This window comes from Meleagris gallopavo, chromosome 1, assembly GCF_905368555.1.
Source record: "Meleagris gallopavo chromosome 1, MGAL_WU_HG_1.1, whole genome shotgun sequence".
NCBI lineage: Eukaryota > Metazoa > Chordata > Aves > Galliformes > Phasianidae > Meleagris > Meleagris gallopavo.
In genome coordinates, this window is record NC_139404.1 from 122,969,392 (window position 1) to 122,991,482 (window position 22,091).

The window sequence follows — 22,091 nt, forward strand, 5'->3', positions numbered from 1 at the left end:
AACAGTTCTTTGGGATTCAGTTTTAATATAGGAATTACAGGGTTTTTATATTATTATAGCTTTTAAATTTTTTTAAAACATGATCAAAAACAACTTACAGGAAGTAAGGGGAGGCATACTTCACATTTATTTTCTAAAAGTAAGTTTTTGACAAGATGACCCAGCAGTGACCTCATCCAGTGTTTTTATTTGTTCTTTCATTCTTTCATTTTCAGCATTTCAAAGCATTTCACTAGATATTTAAAAAGGTCTTAATTTACCTCTTAAGCAGATGCTGTAGCTCATGCAAAAAGTATATCAGTCATTAAGATCTCTGTTGTTAATGAAGAATTTAATCTAGATATAGGTATGAATTGCTGTGGTTTTGAATTGCAGTTTTCTTCCCCCTTTTCAGCACTAAGACTATACATGGCATTGATGGAAATAAAGATGACACTTCTGCCTCTATTTCCAGTTTACAGATCTGCTGATATCAAATGTGAAGCAGAGACAATCAATGTAAGAGCTCAGAGGTCTGCTAGAAAACACTTAAGGGAAACCTAATAAATGCAATAAAAACTTCACAGAAAGATCAGCAAAGTTTCTAATGATGCGTTACTGCAAAGCCTCCCGTGGTCCTTAGTTGAGGGCTAATCCTCCCACACACTCTGGCATAGAAGGCAGTCCAAAAGCCATTTCTAGTGGCATTTCAGACTATCCTCCTCTCAATTTTTTATTTTTTCCAGTGGATTCCCAAAAGTATCTATTGAAGATTGGAAAATAAATGCCAGGAATAATCTATAATTTTTTTTTTTCCTCTTTAGCCAACAAGCCCATCTCAGACCTGAGGATGAGTTTCTGCTTCTGGGTCCTCCCAGAAATGATATCATTTCAGCGAATCAGGCAACATTCAGGCCACATGGACTTACAGATCAGCTGTACATGACCCTAATTTTCCTCAAAATCTCAGTTTAAGCAGCATTCTCAAAGCTCACTAGCCTTACACTCACATTTTTAAGGCCATACCAAAGTAAGGAGATAACTAGTTTCAGCTACACTTCTGGGCAGAATGAAATAAAAATAGTTATATGTTCCTCTTTTATAGCATGTCCTAAGGGAAGAAAATGTGGGGTTTAAACTCTTACCAACTTGGGACAGAAAAATGCTGTCAGTCGTAGTCTAGGGCGGGCTAGGAAAAAAGTCTGCATCCACTTTGTGAATGCATTTCTTAGTGGGAAATTAAGGCACTGAAGCCTTATGAGATCTGAGTCACTAGCCCTGCCATTGAAGTGCTTGAAGCTCCCACACTCAGCCCAGCTCTCCCGAGACCATTTACAGTGTTTGCACAAAAGTCACGTGGTAGAAAATACACACAGAATGGTGGATGTGGACATGAGGGCTCCAGAACTACGCCCTCTCCTATTTACACAAGTCTCTTCTGCTCTTTCCTTCTTTAGCTTCATGCACCTTATCAATGGGCCAAGTTCAGTGAGCGGGCCAAAAAAGAAACAAACCAAAACCAACCAACCAAACCCGTGCCTTAATCTGGCATCTACCTAGGTAGCAATGACAATTTCCGTAGTTTTGGATCAGCTGCCCCTGATCAAATCCAGATATATCCTGCTTGGAAAAGAACAGGCACCTCTCCTCTTGGTTGAGCTCATCATGATTTACAGATCATTTAGTTCTCACACTCGCAGAGAGAACCAGGGTATTACATTCAGAACAGATTTTAGGCTGTGAAGATCAGTCTCAAATGCTTAGTTCAAAGAAGCATAAGAGTCTCCAGAAGTAGCACCAGGATGGATCTGGATCCTCTGGCTAGAAATAGCCCCTCCTCAGGCTATGTGTATTAGTTCCCGACATACTGCTCCTTTAATCTACTGAATACTGTGAAACACATTCACCTTGGTGCCTTTTTTTTTTTTTTTAGACTAGCAAGTCCGATGAAACTCACTTTGCAACTGGGATTCTCAAAATATCCAAATCCTTTGGCTGGCACTCCGGGATGGCTATAATTCCAGGAGCCACCATGTGAATTCAGCTCAGTCGTAGAAATGGTCTTCGACACCAGGTGTGACAAATCTCCAAAGTAAATCATCTTTCAACAGGCAGGCTTTCAAGTGGGCAGCACAGATGATTGATGGGTTCAGGAACAGCAATACCCTGGAAATCCTCTAGCTCTTCTACTAGCATCTGAGAGAGCAGAATTTGCCCTTTTTATTAAAAGTCATGTCTATCAGGAGTTGCTGATATTTTTCATATGTAGGAGGAAGGAATTGCAGCAGTCCCCTCCCCTTTTCCTTTAGGCTAAAACACGCTGAAAACTGCACGCAAACCAAATTAAAAACAAGTAGGTACTTTAAATATTGCCAGCTCCTATCAAATCACACTTTCAGAGGTGTGTCTCATAGTATGTTACTTTCACAAGGTACAAGGACAACCATAAAGAAACACAGGAAGCGTGTATCAATTTACATCTCAATCAAAAGATTCAGTAGGCTGAAAGTAGAAATATTCTTAAGTTAGCATTGCAACTCAGATCTCTGAGGATTTTGGGAATTTCTAAATTTTGTTTCTTGTACTTACTATCTACATTTCTGTAACTCTAATTCAGCCTACTTACAGGAACCTCAAATACAAACTCTAGAAATAAATGTAAAACAGAAGCAATTATAATCAAGGATTAGGGAAATATCTAATGTGCTAAAAATTCTGCTAATGAAGTGTTATGAAATGCATTTTGAAAACTATTTCTTTCTAAATGTTAACTTTCACATTTTATGTAATGGCAGATAGCAAGTTATTTTTAAAACATCAGGGAACTTCAAAAGAATTCAAACAATGTAAAAAAAAATTAATAATGGCATAAAATAAAATCTTAAATTATTATTTTCTTCCATTCTGTTTTAAAGAGAATATACAATTAATAAATAGAGAAACACAAGTCTGCTTTCCAAACGGAGACTGTAAGACTGATTTTCTTTAATGCCCAGCATAACTATGCTCAATTGTGAAAGACTGAAGAAAAAAAGCAACAAAACAAACGAAAAAAAATCCCTATGAAAATACTGAAGAATGTTACTGACAAGCAGAAATCACACAAGAACCTGCAACCATGTGCAAGCAGGCATTATGTAAAATCTCACAGCTAGAACTGCCCAAGTGCCAGCATTTCTTCCATAGTGTTGAATGAGACCTGACAAATACTAAGGTGCTTTAAACAACAGCCGCAACAACTTTCAGCATTTATCTCTCTCCACAAGCAAGAACAGCCATAGGAAGGATCGGATTACAGAAAGATAATTTAACTAATAAAACCAGTAACACTTTAAAGTCTAACAGGAAAATACTCTGTATTCTCCCTTTAGGAAAAAGCTTTCTAGCATTCAATAACAGTATTTTTCTATTTGTCTTTCCTTTGCTATTTCATTTCAAGTACATTAATTTTGATGGTTTCTTTTTATTTAGAAAGGTTTAGGACTTTGCACTGCCCATGGAAACGGAATGGAGAGCTACAAACACAACTTTTTTGACTGCCTTTAAAACTAGTTTCTTACCTTTCAGTCACATGCACTTATCACATATTGTTTCTGAAAATATCCATGCGTAAAGCTTCCAGGGCTCCTTCTTCAAGCATTGAGAGGACAGGAAATAACAAAGTAAAATGCAATACTGCATTCGGGGTTTAAAAAGCGCTCAACATGACCCACGCTAATCGTGCCTTTCCATCGGAGTTTAATGCATGTAACTTCAGCACAGTCTCACCTTGCATGATACCGTGAATGCCAGGAAGTGCAGGCATTGGATGAAGGAAGGTGTGACGTGGCTGCCTCAGGCTGACTTTCTGTAAACTTGGTTGCGTGCCAGGAGTGGGGCCTGCAGGCTAGGTCATTTCTTCTGAAAAGAGAGAGGAAGAGTGTATGAGTCTAATGCAAACAGTTCAGCAAGGTGACATGAAGCAATAAAATAGTAAAAAACAAAACAAAACAAAACAAAAAAAACATCCAACAAAACTATCAGGGCAGCAGTCACACAGACAGCAAAGAAATACAATAACTTCAAGTGACAATGAACTAGGTCATGTTCTACATGCATGCCAGTTTTGAAAAGCTAACCAACATTCCTTTAAAATGCTTGGTGAAATACCAGTATTCTCCAAGGTTTGTGCTACTGTGGGTTTTACTGCAGTTTTTATGTTGGAGGAGAGGCTTTTTTTTTTTTTTTTTTCTTTTTTTTTTGAGTGGCCAAGACAGACAAACATAAATTTTGGAGTACCTGAAACATGTAGAGACCTTTAACACCTCAAGCTAATAAAGAGCTTCAATTACTCTTTCAGAACACGACAACAGCATAGTAGGGCTTCAGTAAGGTTATTCTATAGCCATGTGCTTATGGAAGATGGGAAGAAGGATTAATGACATTGCTTCATACAAGTTAGTAAGAGAGATATAACTAATAATCCCAACAGTAAGCTCTTAGGGCATGTATTCCAAACCTTTCTGCAAAGCTATTCTAAGCCCCTCTGCTCCTTTCCTCTGGTCAGGAACTAATACTGTGAGCTTTCATTTCATTTCTCCAAGGACGTTGTAATGCCTCTCAACACTCCTGAAAGAAGCATTCTCCTTCCCCAGTATTACATAAGCCTTCTGGATGGGATTCACCTATTTCTGTCTCAGCAAATGCATACCCAGCACAGGCCATTTGTCTAGACTCTCTCAATAGCCGTGGGTATAAAACAGAAATCTCCTGAAGAAAATTAATTCTGTCTTTTCCTTTGGATCTTCCTGGGAAAACTGTAAGCTAAAATTTGGATCAGATTTAAGATGACAAATCCCATCCTTCGAAGTCACAGTCTGAACCAAAAGCTTACATGACCTCAACTCTTAAGGTTTTTTTTCAATGTACTTATGTATTTCAATTATGTAATTGTGGTTTTTCAAACAGTAATTTATCTAAGTTACAAAATCATTCACAAAGCATAGAAAGTGCTCCCAACTCTCAATTTACGCTCTAAAGGCAGTTCTACATTTTTTATTCAGCTCTCTTTTTCAAATGTGGGTTATCAGACTAGAAAACAAAACCAAAGCTCATTATAAGCCCAGTATCTTCAAAACAGATCCAATTTGACCACATGGCTTTTTGGAGTGCATTCAGGAACATTTGATGAATTCAGTGATGAATTGCCTTTCCAAACTCTGCATGCATGGTTATAAAAGGAGAATAATAATTCTACAGGGAAGCTGTAATTTCACTAAGAAGTGTGGCATCATTACTGTCACTAAAAAAAGAAGTAATTGTTTGTGTAAACAAAAGCCTACTCTTCCACACACGACAAAAAACAGTTGAGCAGACCATCAGTATGTTCCTCCTTGGTAGGATATGAAACTAAGAGAGTGAACAGAGAAGACAAAATATTCTCTGTGAAAACAAGTGAAGATTCTTCAGCCACGTGGTGCTCAGCTCCAGACACTGCTTACGTATTCCAAGCACCCCAAGTTTATATTCAGGTATGGGGAAGACGTATTCCATCATTCAGCTGCACAGAGCATTGAAGGGTTTCCTTTCCACCATTTACTCTAATGTTATTGATATCAGCTAGGCATACTGTAAATGCACATTTAGGCAAGTTCAATATAACTTTCAGGCATCAATTCAGCAAAAAAGCTTGTTATGAGACAATTACTTGAGCACTATGAACAAAGGAAACACAAGACTAGAAAACTAGCACAACACAAGCAACATTTGGATCATGAGGAGACCACAGTTAGGGAAGGAGGACTTCTGCAATGGTTTGCTATGGATTTGGCATATGGTAGGAGGAATTCAGTTGGTGGGAAGGAACAAAAGGGATGCACTTGTAAAGCCAGTACTGTACCTCATGGAACTTCTCAAAATCTTCATAAGATAATTTCTCGCCTCATTAACATCATTTTCAGACGGCATTTCCTGTGCTACAATATCCACCACCACTTTCATCTTCCTGAGCAGCCAAGCAAGGGGAGGAACAGACTGGACTGAGTTGTGATATGAGAGGCAAGTCAAGTGGACAAGAACTATTAAGTTCTGCTTCATTTTGGTATCAGTGGACATGTATACTTTTGAGGGTCTTTTTTTTTTTTTTTTTTTTTTTTTTTTTTGCATGAACAGTCTAAAAATATTTGTGGGATACCTGCAGGGCAGAATCAACTAGACACCTGCTTTTGATGAAGTCTGCAACATGACTAAAAACTAATTTAATTTACTAAGCATAATAAACATTGCTTTCTGTTGGACACACAACATTTAATTACATTTAGTATTTCCTGCACTTCAAGAAACTGCTTTTCTAACAATAAACAGAGCAATACTTGAATACAGATTCCAAACCTCAGCACAAATGAGTAACGGGAAATAAAAGAAAGACTAAAAGCCTAAAAAAACAGAATATTTTGCAGGCAACTGAAGATGCTGGAAGCAGAGCATTTATATTCTAATATAACATCTCTGTTTTAATTCTGAGTGACAGAATGAGATCATCTGAACCTACAATGCAGAAAACCTCTAGCATAAATGGAAACATTAAGTGCTTCACTGACAGCGTCTTTCTACCAATACGTTTGCAAAAACTGCTGGAAGGAAAACGCCATTAAGTAGTGAAGGTACCATACGGAGAGAAAACCAATTTCTATCAGTTATAAGCAGCGTGTTAGAGTTGTATCAATGACATGTAGAGTGCGAATAGTTAAGCAATAAACCTACCTTTCCTTTATTGTTCTTCAGAATAAATCTGTCCTTTTATACTTACTGTTTGGAAGTCATTAATACATTCTGAATTTCACAGGGTAGAGAGTTTAGTGGCTTAGATTACAGTAGCAATACTGATTCGAAATGAGGAGAACAAAAAAAAGAGAGAAAAAATAAGCTTCTTTGACCAACAATGAAAACCTAATTAAACTGGACAAGTGTGGGAAAAATAACAAAAGTCAAAAAAGACTTAAGTAAAAATTTAAAAATTCAGATAGTTTTTATTTTCAGTTCATAGAATCATGGAATTACCAAGGTTGATTCAAGGTTGGAAAAGACCTCTAAGATCATCCAAGTCCAACTGTACACCTATCACCAGTATTTCCCCACTAAACATTTCTTGAACACCTCTAGGAATGGTGAATCTATCACCTTCTCGGGCAGCCCATTCCAGTGCCTGACCACTCTTTCAGATGAGAAATTTTTCCTAAGTTCCAATCTGAATCTCGCCTGATGCAATTTGAGGCCATTCCCTCCCACCTACTGCTAGTTGTGTGGGAGAAAAGATCAAACCTCACTACAAGCTTCTTTTAGGTAGTAGTAGAGAACAGTAAGGTCTTCTGTGAGCCTCCTCTTCTCCTGACTGATCAATCTCAGCTATTTCAAGCTATTCCCTATAAGACTTGTGCTCCAGACCCCTCACAGCTTCACTGCCCTTCTCTGGACACGCTCCAAAGCCTCAACGTCTTTCTTGTAGTGAGGGACCCAAAACTGAACACAGTACTCAAGGTGCGGCCTCACCATGGCTGAGTACAGAGGGATGATCATTTCCCTGCTCCACCTGGCAGCATTATTTCTGATTGAAGCCAAGATGCATGGACCAACACACCCAGGTCCATTTCTTCCAGCCACTCTGCCCCAAGCCTGTAGCACTGCAAGGGGTTGTTGCGGCCAAAGTGCAGGACCCGGCACTTGATCTTGTTGAACTTCCTCCCAGTTCATTTGAGAATGCACACAAATGCATTTTTAATATTTTCATGAAGCTTGTCTCATTGCAGAAACGAAATCAGTCGCTCAGAATGAAGGAATTTGGCTACTCTCCTCCTGGAAGTGATACAACTCAAATTCTGCTCTCCTATTTGTTCACTTTTTTTCTTCTTCCTTTTATTTCCTACAACAATCTTCCTTAACACATGAAAATGGCATAATGTTCTTCTGTGATCCCAGAACAAATCATATGATTGCTTTTTTTTTTTTTTTTTATTCTGCAGGTCTGAATGCAGAATTCACTGAACTGCTTCAGATCAGTAATGATCACTTGTAATTAGGACTTCCCTATGTCCAATGAAACCAAAAATAGGCATTGTATCCCAGTATATCTGAATGCAATGGTTTATATTGTTCATCTCTATCAGCTGCACCAGGAAATAAAACCTGGCTTTACACTAAAACGCTTTTTTTTCATTGTAATTTTATTTTTATAGGAAGGATGAGTCAGAGGCTTCAGTCAGAAATTAACTACAGCTGCAAAGAACTAATACATACTGTTCAAGAGTAATTTCCTGAGTTAAAACTGTTGTAGTGATTATATTAAAGAGTCTTAAATATATATGTTATGTGGTGTTCAGCCACTTCACTCTTGTTTCTACAGAACATTTTTAGTCCCAAGGCTGCAGACTACTGCAGTTTTGATGGTACAACTTCCTTGCAAGTTCCAAAATTGGCTTCAGCGCCAAGATAAAATCACAACCTGACATTCAAGCACTCTATTCAGCTGGATTTTCAAGCAAGAAGGGGGCACATTTGGACATGCTACCAAAAGGCAGCCACTGCAAGCACTGAATGGCATGGCTCACAAGGTAAGCTCCGAGTGTTTCATAGACAAACCAACTCAATCACGCCACAGCTGTTGGTCCCAGGGAAAACAAACCTCTCAAATGTTCTTACAGTTGCCAGTTACCTGCCCTGTGTCAGCCACACAAATAACTTAGTTTTTGGGATCTCCTGTGTGGTTCTTTTTCTGCTTTTTCTTCTTTTCCTGTTGACAAATCTTGTGCTCCATGGATTAAAAGACACTAGTAGAGCAACTTATCATGCAATTAAATGGGTACATAAGAAAACAGTGCAAACAAACTATTGAATCACTTAATTTATGGGAAAAAAAACATCAGATTTTTTAGTATTCCAAATCCTTAGAGAAAAAAACAGATGCTGAAAACCACCATGAAGATACAGTTACCCACAGTGTTCTCAAATAACGAGAAATAGCAATGTCAACATATTCCATATAAAAGGCACTGAAAATTTTCATTCTACAATCCCATATTAAAGGACCTGGACACACACAATTAAAAAGCTCCTGTAATATATTCTGAAGCACATGTATCACTGCCTGTCATTCATCAGCAATACAGTTAATGCAAATAAGCTTATTCCTCACTCTTCTTTTTTCTGTCATACATGCAAAGTCACTTTCTAAGCTTGCCAGTGTACCATGACTTCTCTGTCCAGGTTGATGGCTTTGTACTTCTAACACCTCGTTTTGGCCTTCCCAACAAACTTAGTCCCCGCTAAACCCACATTTGACTTCTGAATTTGTCTCCCTGCTTGCCTGCTACAGCTGATTCCCTTTTCTCTCCTTCTGTAAGGCTGCCTACTGCCTTTCACTCAGATTCAAATCTTGGCTGCCCTAAGTCCCTGTTGCTCTGAGACTAGAAATCAGCATTTTTTTTACTTTTTTTTTTTTTTTTTTTTCCCTTAGTACACTCCATGTCACATCATCCACACAGGAGAATCTTAAATGTCCCTTTCAAAGAAGGATGGCAAGCTTAGGCTTTGTTTGGGTGAGCCATAGCAGAGACTGCCTAAATCCCCCTACATCTTCCTAGCTAAGGCACACAGATCACACCCTCACTTTTATAGATATTGAACTGAAAATGTACAAAATGCTTCTTCATGGTGAGAAGTATATCTGAAAAACTAACGGTAAATATCAACTTGCTATGTATTCTAAGGCAATGCCTTTTGGAACTACAGCTTTCTTCTGAGCTTCAAAAAAAAAACCAACAGTACTTCTCTTTCACATGTACTCCCTGAATACAGAGAAAGCCTGAATGAGACTTTATTTAGGACAAAATTTGTTGAAAGCATTAATATTAGGTGTTTTGCAATCATTAAATGCAAATGCTTTAATGCCATAGCTGACCAACAGCTGCTAAGATGAGGTTTAAAAAGCTACTCTACTCTGCCAGCAAGATAGCATTAAAAAGTGATGTAAAAGATGACTCTCTTCACATAAAAACAAACAAAAAAAATCTCAATAGCAATTTTAATGTTAGATTACCAGCGCTGTATTCAGATGACATGTATGAATCCAAATTACTATTGAAAACACTCAAAATCATGCTAGGGATCTTCATTTAAAGACTGTTTTTCTCCATTAGCAGCAGCACATAACCCATCTGCTTGTTAGAGCATACTCTGCTGGAATATTAGCATTTTCTTTATTCTTCCAGGAAAATCCCCTGTGACATATTTCATTGGAATGGGATGAATCAATGATGAAAACTTATCAGCCTGGTATATGAGAAAACTCTCCTCTGATAGCAGACAGCTGAGCCCTGCTGCGCGTATCCCCTTGTCTTCTGACAGCTGGATTAGCCACAGGCTGATCCCAATATCTGACTCTGTGCATTTAACACACGAACTGCAGTAGGTGATCAGCTGGGAGAGCAAGCAGCTGGGAATCATCTCATGGAACACAGAAAGCCATGAGTAGGAATCAAAAATAAAGAATTTTCACCTACTTGATGTGCTCAATCCTTTTTAAAGTGATTTTGATGAGAGCAAAAAACTAAAGAAAGTCAGGCTCCGTGAATCCTTCTATCTTATCAAATATTAAGCTATTCTCCTTTCTGGTTAAAACGTACTGGAAAGACACTATTACTAGAAGAAGATTGCATCTTAATTAAGCAAGCTGTTAACAACACAATAACCATGAAGTAATGAACAAGACTTATTTAAGAGCAGCCTACCCAGCTCCTGATGCCTGCACAACAGAAGCTCCTCACAGGCCACTTTCATACCCTCACCTCTCACGCAGAGAGGGCAGCTCTGCCACTTCTTTGCATGGAGGCAACAGAGATGGCCCTGGCCTGCTGCCACGTGCACCTGCCTTTGCTTCCTTTCCTCTCTCCAACCCACAGCTCTGCCCAGTGTTCTCCTGCCCAGGTTGCAGGTGAGCTGTCCCTACCCCTCCAAATGCGTAGCCTGTCTTCATTCTGGCAGTCATACTGGCTTGTTTTTGCAAATCTACTTGCAGGGTCAGATGGTAAGTTGCAATGATGGAAGATGGCACTGCAGTCACTTAATAACTCAGTAAAAATATAATAGATAAAATATCTATAATATATCTATTAAAATACATCTTTAAAATATAGGAGCTGGCAAAAACTATTAGGGAGATGGTTTTGCCTAGCAGCTAGAGAACTCACCCAGCTCTGCTCTTGAGGACTGAATGACTTGGGTTTGAGTCCATGGTTCTGAGTTTTCATTTATGCCTTTTTTTAAGTTGTGCCATGGAAGGCTCAGGTTGGATATTAGGAAATAGTTCTTCTCAGGAAGACTGACGAGGCATTGGAATAGGTTGCCCAGGGAAATGGTGGAGTCATCATCCCTGGAGATGCTCAAGAAACGTGTGGATGTGGCACTGAGCGACAAGGGATGGGGTGGTGGTTGGACTAGATGATCTTAGAGAGGTCTTTCCCAACCTTAGTGATTCTATGACTCTATGGTACTGAACATGTATTAAATTTAGTCTATCAGTCTACTTAATTATACTAGATGGAAGACCTCAGTTAGGAATTAATTAATGGTTTATCTTTACAATGCTTTCAAAATTTATTTGGTGAAGGATGATTTGCAGAGGTGAATTAATATTAGGCTTCAGAGTAGAATTTCCCAACAACTATGAGATTTCCATGCATCTGCATTCAAAAAAGCCACGTTATGTACAAGCTAGGAATAATCAAGCAATATGGCTAAAAAACTCTAACCCACACACCATGTGTGGATGAGTGTGTGTTGACTGACTGATGTATGTATGATTAAATAAAACACAAGAAGTCCAGAATTTGCCTCTTTCACTCACAGAACGCTACGTCAGTGACAACACTTGCAATCAGAGGAGCCACAGTAGAACAAGTGAATTGATGCCATGTTTAAATGGAAAGAGAAAATTCAGCTGAAAATCAGAACAACTTGCCCAGTAGCAATCTGTCCTCACCCTTGAGAAGCCTCACTGCTATGGATTCATCAGCACATTCCTCAGCAGCATAGCATCTAGTTAGGTAAGCAGCTTACTGGAAATGACGTTCTTTTCAGATGACAGCAGAGACATTTAAACCATGTGTACTGTGTACACACAAGACGGACCAAGGGTAACTCCATAAATTTTCTGCCAATGGATGAGGAAGAGAGTGTGCGCAAACGTACTCTCTTGCTTTAGAAATAGGAAAATAAATCTTCAGGAGTGCAAGCAACCACACTACTTACAAATTTGGCAAATCTTATTTTCTCAAGAAATGAGCAAGCTTAGAATGATGAAAGGAAGGGAAAGGAAGAGAATACTGTCTTTTTTTTTTTTTTTTTTTCCCCAAAACTCCTCCTGTTTAAGATCCTTAACCTATTGTCATGCAGTCCCTCTTTATAAGGCCCTGGCATCAAGCCCATTAGTCTCCAGCAATGCCATCTTTGCCTGCTCCTCCTCTCTGCCCCATCTCCCACCAGTCCTGGAGAGAACCAGCTTCCTCCTTCCTCATGGTCTTCTCCCCACTGTCTATGGAGGTACAGAAACCTCTGAGCTTCTTCAACTTCTGCATCCACTGCGCCTGGTCTTCAGCTCACTATACTATCACTCGCTTATAGAGTCTTGGAAGGAAACACAAATTACAGAACGAAGTGATGACACATACACTCTTTTTTTTTTTCTACAATACCTTTGTGAATTGAGAAGATGGGCTGCCCACTCTAACATCTCATAATAGTGTACAGCATTGTCCACTTTAAGAGAAGGTGAGAGAACAACAGATTTATTCCTAATCTCCAACACCCAGTAGGTTGTTCTGCTGTTTATGAATTTACAAGTAACTATCAACTGTAACATGTTTCATTCCATCAAAATCCACAGGACATTTTAGACAAAGACAGTCAAGATCATCAGACAAGATGCTCTCCTCAGAAAGAAATCCCTGATTTCACTTAGCTCTCTCTGATACAGTTCACCTCATCCTATTCACTCCAACAAAGCCTATGTTGCCAAGTGAGCCTCCTCCAGCCTATAAACTTAAAAATCAGCATAATGAGCTCTATAACATCAAGCTGGCTTCACCATACAATAATTCTGTATTTCCAAGTATGAAAACGAACCCCAGTATACGTTTTTCTTTTAGGTGGGCATTCTTTATCTTGCTCTGAAACTGTATGTCTTCATACCTGCTAGGCAGTTTGAAAACTTAAGTCAGGTAGTAGATGGCAATAATTCATTTTTAAATGTCTTGTCAAATATTTTAACTTGTGCTCAAATTTTCCCGATTCTCTACTCTGGGAAGCTGGATGGTACATTCTTCTGAAACTTAGAAACTACACTGACACATGAGGATGTGACACTAGCAACCCCTAGCCACTTATTCCTAATCTGAAACTGGTGCAAGCAGCTTCAACAGCTGCTGTTTTCTTTAGGGAATAAGTAACTCCTCTTATCCATCTGAAGCTGTCCTGACATTGCAAGACTCACAGTGCCACACCAAGGAATGAACACAGCTCTGTTTCCCATTTCTCGTATTTCTTCAACTCAATTCTCCAACTACATCAGTCAGAGCAATAGGAAAATTCTGGCTTTTCACAGCTATTCTGACACCTCCTCAAGTTTCACATCATATCTTTTCCTCCCAAATAAAATGAAATAAATGACTTCGGTTCAGCAAGAACTAATAAAAGGGATATCAAAAGTAATACCAGTCAAAAGATCAGCAAGGGAATTTATACAGTAAGACAGACTTGTGGCCTAAGACTTCTCTACCTGAAAGCTTTTTCTAAGCCTCAGTTGAAAACGCACACACAGTAGTGGTATAGAAACACAGAGATTGATGAAACCTCATCTGCATTTTGAGTGGTAAAATTGTTCACAAAAAGGAATGGTTAAATCAGACATGTTGCAGGAATGGCATTTAATGAGACAAATATTTAAAACAATAACACAGATCTCTATTACCAATGATATTGTCCTTTAAGTCAGAGAAGTCACTGGAATAAAAATCAAAAGTAACTCAAGAGGCTCAAGATGAAGTCTTTTTGCTCATCTGTTTAAGAGCTTGCATTTGTTAACTATTCCAGATTTATGCCCAAGTTTATTCTCACAATAACCAAGCTTCTCAAATGATCTTCCAAATAAATTCCACACCGCACAGCATCCGAAACTCATTTAACCCAGCTAAGCCACAGCTGAGACAAAGGATGAGAGCAACACGGCTGAAAAAATTACAATATATCTCACACTAATAAATAATTGAATAAGTTTGGTTTTTTTTTCTGCAGAAAGTCTCCCTCAAGGCATTTTGGTCTCAGAAGGGCAACAGAGATTGGAAAGGAAAAAACTGCTGTGCTAGAGAAGAAAAAAACACAAATAGGAAAACCACTTCTGCAGGACTCCTTCTAGACTACATATAGTAAACATTTATAGTACTTCCATTGGATATGGTATTTGGAGATACCTATGCAACTGTAAATCTCTAAGAAATATATGGTACTACTTTTAAAAAGGGATTTTTACTGCCGTAATAACTATTTTCAGATTAAAACAGACGTTAGACCTAAGTCTTGGCAGATTAGAGCGCTCATAAATTTGGGCATGCAATCTCAGTTGCCCTAACATGTTGGAAACCTGAGGCATAAGATAGTTAGAGCTGCACAACCTTCTGGGTTAATCTCTCCTTCCTTATGTCCCATGTGTGGCTCAGATTTCAGGTTGAGAAGCTAATTGTTCAATTCCAAGTTATATCCTCTTGTCTCGAATAGATAACTGCGGCCATAGCAGCATTATAACAAGAAGCAGGACAATTTGAAACACTTATCCATTTATGATTTCTCCATTGGCAGAAGACAGGTTTATTACTGTAGCTTCTTGAGCTACAAGTTCCTCCTGTCTATGCACATATTAATCTGGGCCCAGTTTCTTCAACATTTTGTGCAGACACTCTTAAGTGAAGAAGAGGGGCTCTGCCTGAGGAAGGTAGGGCCACCACTTCCATCTCTGAGGGCAGAGGGCGGCTGCAGGGAAGGGGCTGAAAGCAACTGGCACTTCTGCTAAGGCTGCTCAACATCCCACTTCATCTCTTACAACTTCATTCTGTCAGGAACAGAGCTGGGCTTCAGCTTCAGCCCTCCCTGCTACAGGACAGTGCAGGTAAGGACACGGTGGTTAGGCAAGACTAAAATCCAGCTGACGGCCACAGAAGTAAGAATGGGTAAGAACGATTCTTTTTTTCACACATCATCCTTTTTGGATAGTATCTGAGTCATCCAGACAAAGAGGTGCTCTTCCTTCTATGGCTCTGGTGAAGAAGGATCCAGCAGCTGTGCTTGAAGAAGATGGATCCCTTTGCTATCCTACACACAGTGCTGTACTTACAGGATTACTCAATTCTCTCTTGTGTCCACCCATCCAAAACTTCCTCCCTCTGTCACACACATAAACAGAATAGTATGTCTGAATCCTAAAGAGCTTGAGTCCTCCACTCCTCTCAGTAATCAGATGCCATTCAAAAAATTCAGGCACCAAATATGACCGAATGCAGTAAACGTGAAAACACCGATCTGGCAATACTTCTGCCAAAGCATCATCTATTACAGCCACCTTACTACGCACTGCCCCAGGACAGCAATGGTGGATGCAGACAGGTTGCCAGTCTGAGCTGCTGGTCTGGGTAAGGAACCAGTCTGAGCACAAACACACTCAAGATATCAGTAAATTTATGCTGATCAAACCCCCCAAATCCTACTTAATCTATTAACGGCAATGCCGTTTCCCATGATTTGGATGCCTGAGGAATACAGACGAGCCTTATACTGAAGACATATGGCAACCTTAAAACATTTAAAACCCATTAGAATTAGAAGTTTGAAAGTTATCAGAAAACTCTGATTTCTGAGGTTCCTGGAGTAGGGCTGATATTGTTTAGTGGGTAACATCTTGTAGACTTTGAGGCTTATTTTGCAGAAACAGAATGTGCCAAGATATGCACCCAATTTAGCATCATTAGAAGATTTGAAAGCTGAGTTAAATAATTTCATAGCAAAATAAAAGCCACTTTCCAAGCAAGCCTGGAAACAGAATCACCTCAGTGCAATAACAACACAAGTCTTCAATATATTATTCCTCTTCTATCCCACCTCACACTATCCCTTCAGATCTCAGTCTTCAGTCACACTATTACCACTACATTTTACAAGAGTCAAACTGGCAAAAATAAAACTAAAAAAACCTGCAGTTGAAACATCTGTTTGAGTACAAAGAGACCAAATTAGAACCCATGTTCATTATTTTCCAGGGCCAGATCAGTTACAGTGGATAATGAGATACAGAGGAAAAAAAAAAAAAAAAAGCTGTAACTAATATTTGTAATTACTCGTACTGCCAAAAATTGTATTAAAAAGCAGCAACAAGGCTTATCATCATCTCTTTACAGGACTGAGTAGTTTACTAACTGAATTTATTTGCATACTTCTGCACAAATCAAGGTACGGATCCTGATGCAAGGTATTTGTGGAAAATCTCACAATCAATAATGATACTGTATCCACTTTGCAAGTCGTGACTACATCACCATTTTTAAATTCAGAGTGGAGAATATGCCTTTTTCTGTAAGTGACTTCCCAGCTGTTTGCATTTTTATACTTGATTTACCCTCCTTTTGCTGGAAAACAAAATTAGGTTGTAATAACGGTGTAAGGGCAATATAAACTTCCCCAATGGAGCTTTAAGCAGCCTCAAAGAACAGAAAAGATGTCTTTGATATATAACAACATTCGCTGAAGAAGGAGACACAATGAATACCACATATGTTTTCCAAGTGATTAAAGAATATTTTATAGCTTCACCTGAAGTTCAGTGGGGTTAGCAGAAATGTGTGATGTGTTTTTATGTGCCAATCTCTACCATGCATTATCACGCCTTATTATAAAACAACAAGAACCAACAGAAGTTGACCCTAACTCTGCTGGGATCATTCTCCATAGATGCAATTGGCAGTTCCTGCCTGAGCAATTCATGCTGGAGGGAAGCTCCATTAGCCCCACGAGATTAACGATTTTTCTAATGGAGCTGTCTGGTCACCACTAAGCAGATAGAGACAGAAACACCCTGAGCCCCCGCTCTTGCACCCCACCTTCACAGCATATGTTCTTGAAGAGCAAGAAGCAGTGACAGTCCTGGGAGCAATAACAAAATCCCCCTCTGCCAAATTTATCATTTAACAGCCCTTTTCACCAAAACTGCAGAATTATGTTCACATTTTTCTTTTTTCCAGTGTTGCTCACTATCACACATACTTCTCCTACCCGAAAAGAAATCTCACAACCCCTTCTTTAGATGTGCAGGCAGAATACAAAAACAACTACTCTGGTCTCATGCCATGTGCATGCGTTCTAATTTCCTCCTGCACTGTACCGTAAAAATCCTGTGCATCCCTATGTGACCTCGACTCAAGCTGTGCCCATAGCTGACAATACACAGCCAGGGAATTTTTTTCCATTGGATTTGCTTTTCACATCAGTGAAAGCTGAAGACTGAACAACTCTCTAGCCTTAATGCTTCAGGGTTCCCCGAGAGACTAACTGCTACTCTGCTCGTCTTGATTATCAGCACTTGCACACCAGGGTGAAAAGAGCAGTCCAAGAAGATGGGCTGCAGACCTCTTAGATTCTGAAGTAGCAGCCAAAAACCAGCCTCAGCGCGTGGCTTCACTGCTTGTCGAGTGGTTCTGCTCAGTGACAAGGAGCACAGAGACACTGGGTCTGTCAGAAATAGAGACAACAAAAACCTCCTCTCAGAGTTACCTCTCCTCTTCTGCACCTGCCCACTCCGCTTCAGCAATCCCACCACAAAATTTTAATCAGGCACAATCAAGACAATGCAGCATGGTTTCTCCTCTTTCCATGCACCAAACAAGCCACAGAAAACCAACCGAGGTGCACCCCAAGCACTTGCATTCCCCAGGTTCGATCACCAGCTGCAGTGCTGGAGAACTCTGGAGCTCCATTCCTGCCAGCCCAGAGAGCTCTGTCCCCTGGTACCTACCCACAGCCCTGACCCAGGCAGCGGCTCCTCCTGAGGCCCCAAGTACAGCTCCCAGCCATGTGGGTCTGCCTCAGGCCTGCATGGCACATGTGGGTGTGCGCCTGGGCCCCAGCCCCCAGCCAAAGCCAGAGCAGAGCCAGGACCCCTGCCGCCCTCCAGACAAAGACTGTCCTCCTCTCCTCCTCCTCCTCCTGCGCTAATCCATGCCGCTGCGTCAGCTTAGAGGCTATAATTAGATTTGTGAAGGAGCCTTGTTGCCACTCCACGCCAATGGGCCGCAACAGTTTTGGTTAGTCACACCGGGGATTCCACCAGATAGGCCCTGCTATGCACTGCCTGCCCTGCTCACCTGGGAAAGCTGAGGAAGGCTGGGAAATCAATCCAGGGGACTTCTGGGGGAGCAGGAAGGCAGGGCAATTTCCACTGGTAAATTGCAGTGGTGCTTGAAACGGCACTTGGAAAATGTGTTCCGATTTCACCATTTAAACTCTTTCAGTTCCCCCTCCCTTTGCTTTTGCAGTCTTCAAAGCGAAAGCACAAGGTAATGGTCCCGGCTGAAACACTGCACTGTAAAGAAGTTACTGTTCACCTAGGACATTACAAATCTGTTCAAGCAGCAAAGCTAAAAGAAATCTCCAGAGCATCTGGACCTCTTAAGATCCTATGGCTTTTCAGCAGCATCTAAGTCATATTCTTCCTATAAAACTAACTTTATGTTAAAACCAGCCAGCCAGTCCGCTCAGTGAGCAACACTGCTCCAAAGGGAGAAGCAGCCAGTGATATCCCTAGAAATTAATAACCTAAATATGCAGAAAGGCACTGGGAATCATCTCTGCCTACGGAGAAGAGTCATAGCTATGTCTTCCCATTCCAAAGGGAGTCTTACTATAAAAATTCTGAGGAACTCTTCCAAAGGATAATCTATTCACGCCTTTTGAAAACAGCAACTTCATTCCATATTCACACTCCTACTCCCCTGTAACTGGCCAGATTTACATGTATAAGCTTGTTATGGCTGCTGACAACCACCATACCTGAGGATGTAGTAAGAGGCTGCACAAAAGTTATTTGGGAGAAGGTTAAAAATACGTTTATTTCTACTGTGCCCTTAAGGACCAGTCCAGGAGGAAGAGAAACGCTCTTCTTACACACTGGAATGTGCTCAGACGAGGTTTTCCATACGCTCATGTAGGACCATGCATCTGTATTGGTTCTATGCTATAATGTACCAGTGATTGCCACATGAAACTTGCTTCACCACACATTCTTAACCAATTGCCAGACCCACTTCCTAAGTATGCAAAACAAACTGCTTTCTGCAGGTCACAGGAGAATGTGCTTATAATTGCAAGTGAAATGCTGGAAATATCATTGCTTTCCCTAAGTCCCCAACTTTATGAAGGAGAAGGTGGTCAAAAGGACAAGAAGTGATCTTATTTTATGAGAGAATATTTGCGTTACAGTTGGAATTCTAGTTAAAATAGCGTGTGGCAGAATTACACAGTTGTAAAATTGTCCTGTAGCTCCACTGTGAGAACTTGCTGGAAATTAGATAGTGGAGGGCTAAAACTTTCTCAGCCAGATTGCAATATTCTATCCAAAAATAACTGCATATTATTTAAAGGTGAAGGTATTACATTCTCACAGATGTTAAAGGTATTACATTGAGTTATGCTTGTGAGTTACCTGAATGAGAGTAAGTTAGCATGATCCCTTGCTTATCAACATTAACACGCTTGCACACTCACTGAATCCAGAAACAGACTTTCATTTCGTGAGTCACTTTTTCAACATTGCTTCTAAAAGTATAAAAGCTACATTATTATTATTATCATTATCATGTGCACAAGGATACGCAGTGACAAATACTATTCTCCACTTGGTAACTACTCGGCAAAAGAAAAAAGTAAAATCATGCGGAAAAAGGGATTGTTTCTGGAATTTCCAACAAGTAGTCCATCTTCACTCAACCTAGCAGAATAATAAATTGCATACTGTGAGTACTATTGAATGCACTATCTGAAGAGTTAATAGTATTAGAATTCCATTGTTACAATGTCAAAAAGAGGAAAGAAAGTGAAAAAAAAAGCAAGCGTCCCATAACGGTAAAGGAAAACCTCACCCCCTAAATACAGCTAGGTAATAGGATTTTTAATTTGGCTTTCAGAGGCTTTTTTTTTTTCAGACAAATGCCATGCACAAAGATTTAAGCATTCTGAAGAACTGAGACTTTTTAGTATTTTGAGGTGAAACGTCCTCTCACTCAAGGCCTTCTCAGTCATGAACCTGCTCCTCTCCAAGAGAGGAGTGCTAAGTAAGTACCCTGGGATCAATTTTTTAGTTGCAGAAGGAAATGGAGTCTACAGCCAACTTCACACACTCAGTATTAATTCTGGCATGACAATAAAGTTTTCACACTGGATTTGTAATCAAGATGGTATTCAGTCTATACAGTAACAAATTACACTTTTCATTAAAAACTACCTTTTTCTTAAGACAGGAAACAAGACTCCTAGCTCAATGAAAATTCCTGCATGCCATCTGAGCTTCTAGAAAGCTTGAGCTCTCTACTGAGAATTAAGATCCTTTTAACTTGAAAACAGAACAGGCCAAGAGTTAACTCCGGCCCTGGAGTTAACAGTGATTCATTCTAAAAAATCTTTCCCAGGAACACGCTTATCAGTTTTACTGATAAAGGTTTCTCAGATCCATATTTCGCCTGTTTTAGCAACCAAAGTTATGGCAAGTGTTCTGTTTGTCACGGGGAGCAGAGGCACAGACCAAGCAGCGTCTGCTTTCCAGTGCGTTGCTGATGGTGGCTGTCCCAGTCCCTCTGCTGCCTGACTGTGGCTATCTACATGAACTTCACTTCCCACTAGCCTCTTGGCTACCTTTCCTCAGGGATATGGCTTGCCACTAGAAATACGAAGACAAAAAACAGTTTAAAACCTGAAAAGGCTGTAGGCATACTCCCCCTTTGAGATCTCTTGGGAAGCACATTACAGATGCTTTTCTCTAGACTGACCGTCCTGCATCATTAAAATATACATTATCCTATTTAATTTAGGAACTCTTATCCAAAAGAGATCATATTCTAAGGAAGAAATCTCTAAATACTTTTATCGTTAAAATGCCTTTTAAATTGTTTCACGAAAACAGCCACAAGAGAGCGCTAATAGCAAAGAATTAAATCATGGGGAGAACTAAGGACTTGCACCTATTCAGAAAATAAAAATAACTCTTTTGTGGTGGGCAGGCAGTCTTATTTGAACATTTAAGTTCTCAGACACTTAACTGCTACAGGCACAATCTTCAGAAGCCAAGATTCCAGGTGTCTTAGCTCCTGAATGCTGACTTTGAGACACATTCATTGCTCTTTGTTTTCAAAGGGAGATTACTCAGCAGTTTTTTTTCATGTTATGCACCTTTCAAATGGCTCACTTAAACTGTGTCTCTTGAAATTAACCCGTTTTCTGCTATCACCATATGTTTTTTCTGAACATTTCTATCTCAATAAAACTCACAGTGATGAGCTAAAACCTCAAAACTGTGTTTGTGGTTTTGCTTTTTTGGCCTCTATGCCCTGACTAGCTGAACATTTCATACTCCCTTCTTAGTTGCCTTTCCAAGAAAAGCACTGATAAATTCTAACCACACACACAAACAAACAAAAATAGTCATCTCACATTTCTGGAAGCAGCAAATGGAATGGCAGCATTTTTTTCCATGCAAAGTAAGAGGAGTTCCTGTTTTCATATTTTCAGCTCCTATTATCTTATCATAAAAGGAAATGACTTACAAAAAATTTCCCTAAAAAAACTGACCAAAAATTTGAGAACAGAAAAATAAAATAAAACTGTGCTTAGTTTATGGACTTCTGGTGGAAGTGAGAGGGTTACAAAGAAAGTGAGGGAGTAATAAAATTAGTCTATTATTACTGAGATGTCTTTAAATGGAAAATTGAAGCAGTATTTTGACAGAAAAATTACTGACGTATTTCTATGATACAGATATCTATCCCAAATCCTAACAT

General features: G+C 39.6%; 1 protein-coding gene across 4 annotated transcripts in view; it reads right to left on the bottom strand.

Annotated features, from left to right (window-relative positions):
• Nucleotides 1–22,091, bottom strand: part of SHROOM2 (shroom family member 2) — a 124,295-nt gene that overhangs the window by 44,355 nt on the left and 57,849 nt on the right. For 2 of the 4 annotated variants that reach the window (XM_085212563.1, XM_085212582.1), the window contains exon 3: nucleotides 3,748–3,879. In XM_085212563.1, coding sequence (XP_085068689.1) covers nucleotides 3,748–3,879 — 132 coding nt within the window. Of the gene's footprint in view, nucleotides 1–3,539; nucleotides 3,728–3,747; nucleotides 3,880–22,091 lie in introns of those variants that run through there. The other 2 variants (XM_085212573.1, XM_019622345.3) reach the window with 2 other exon arrangements.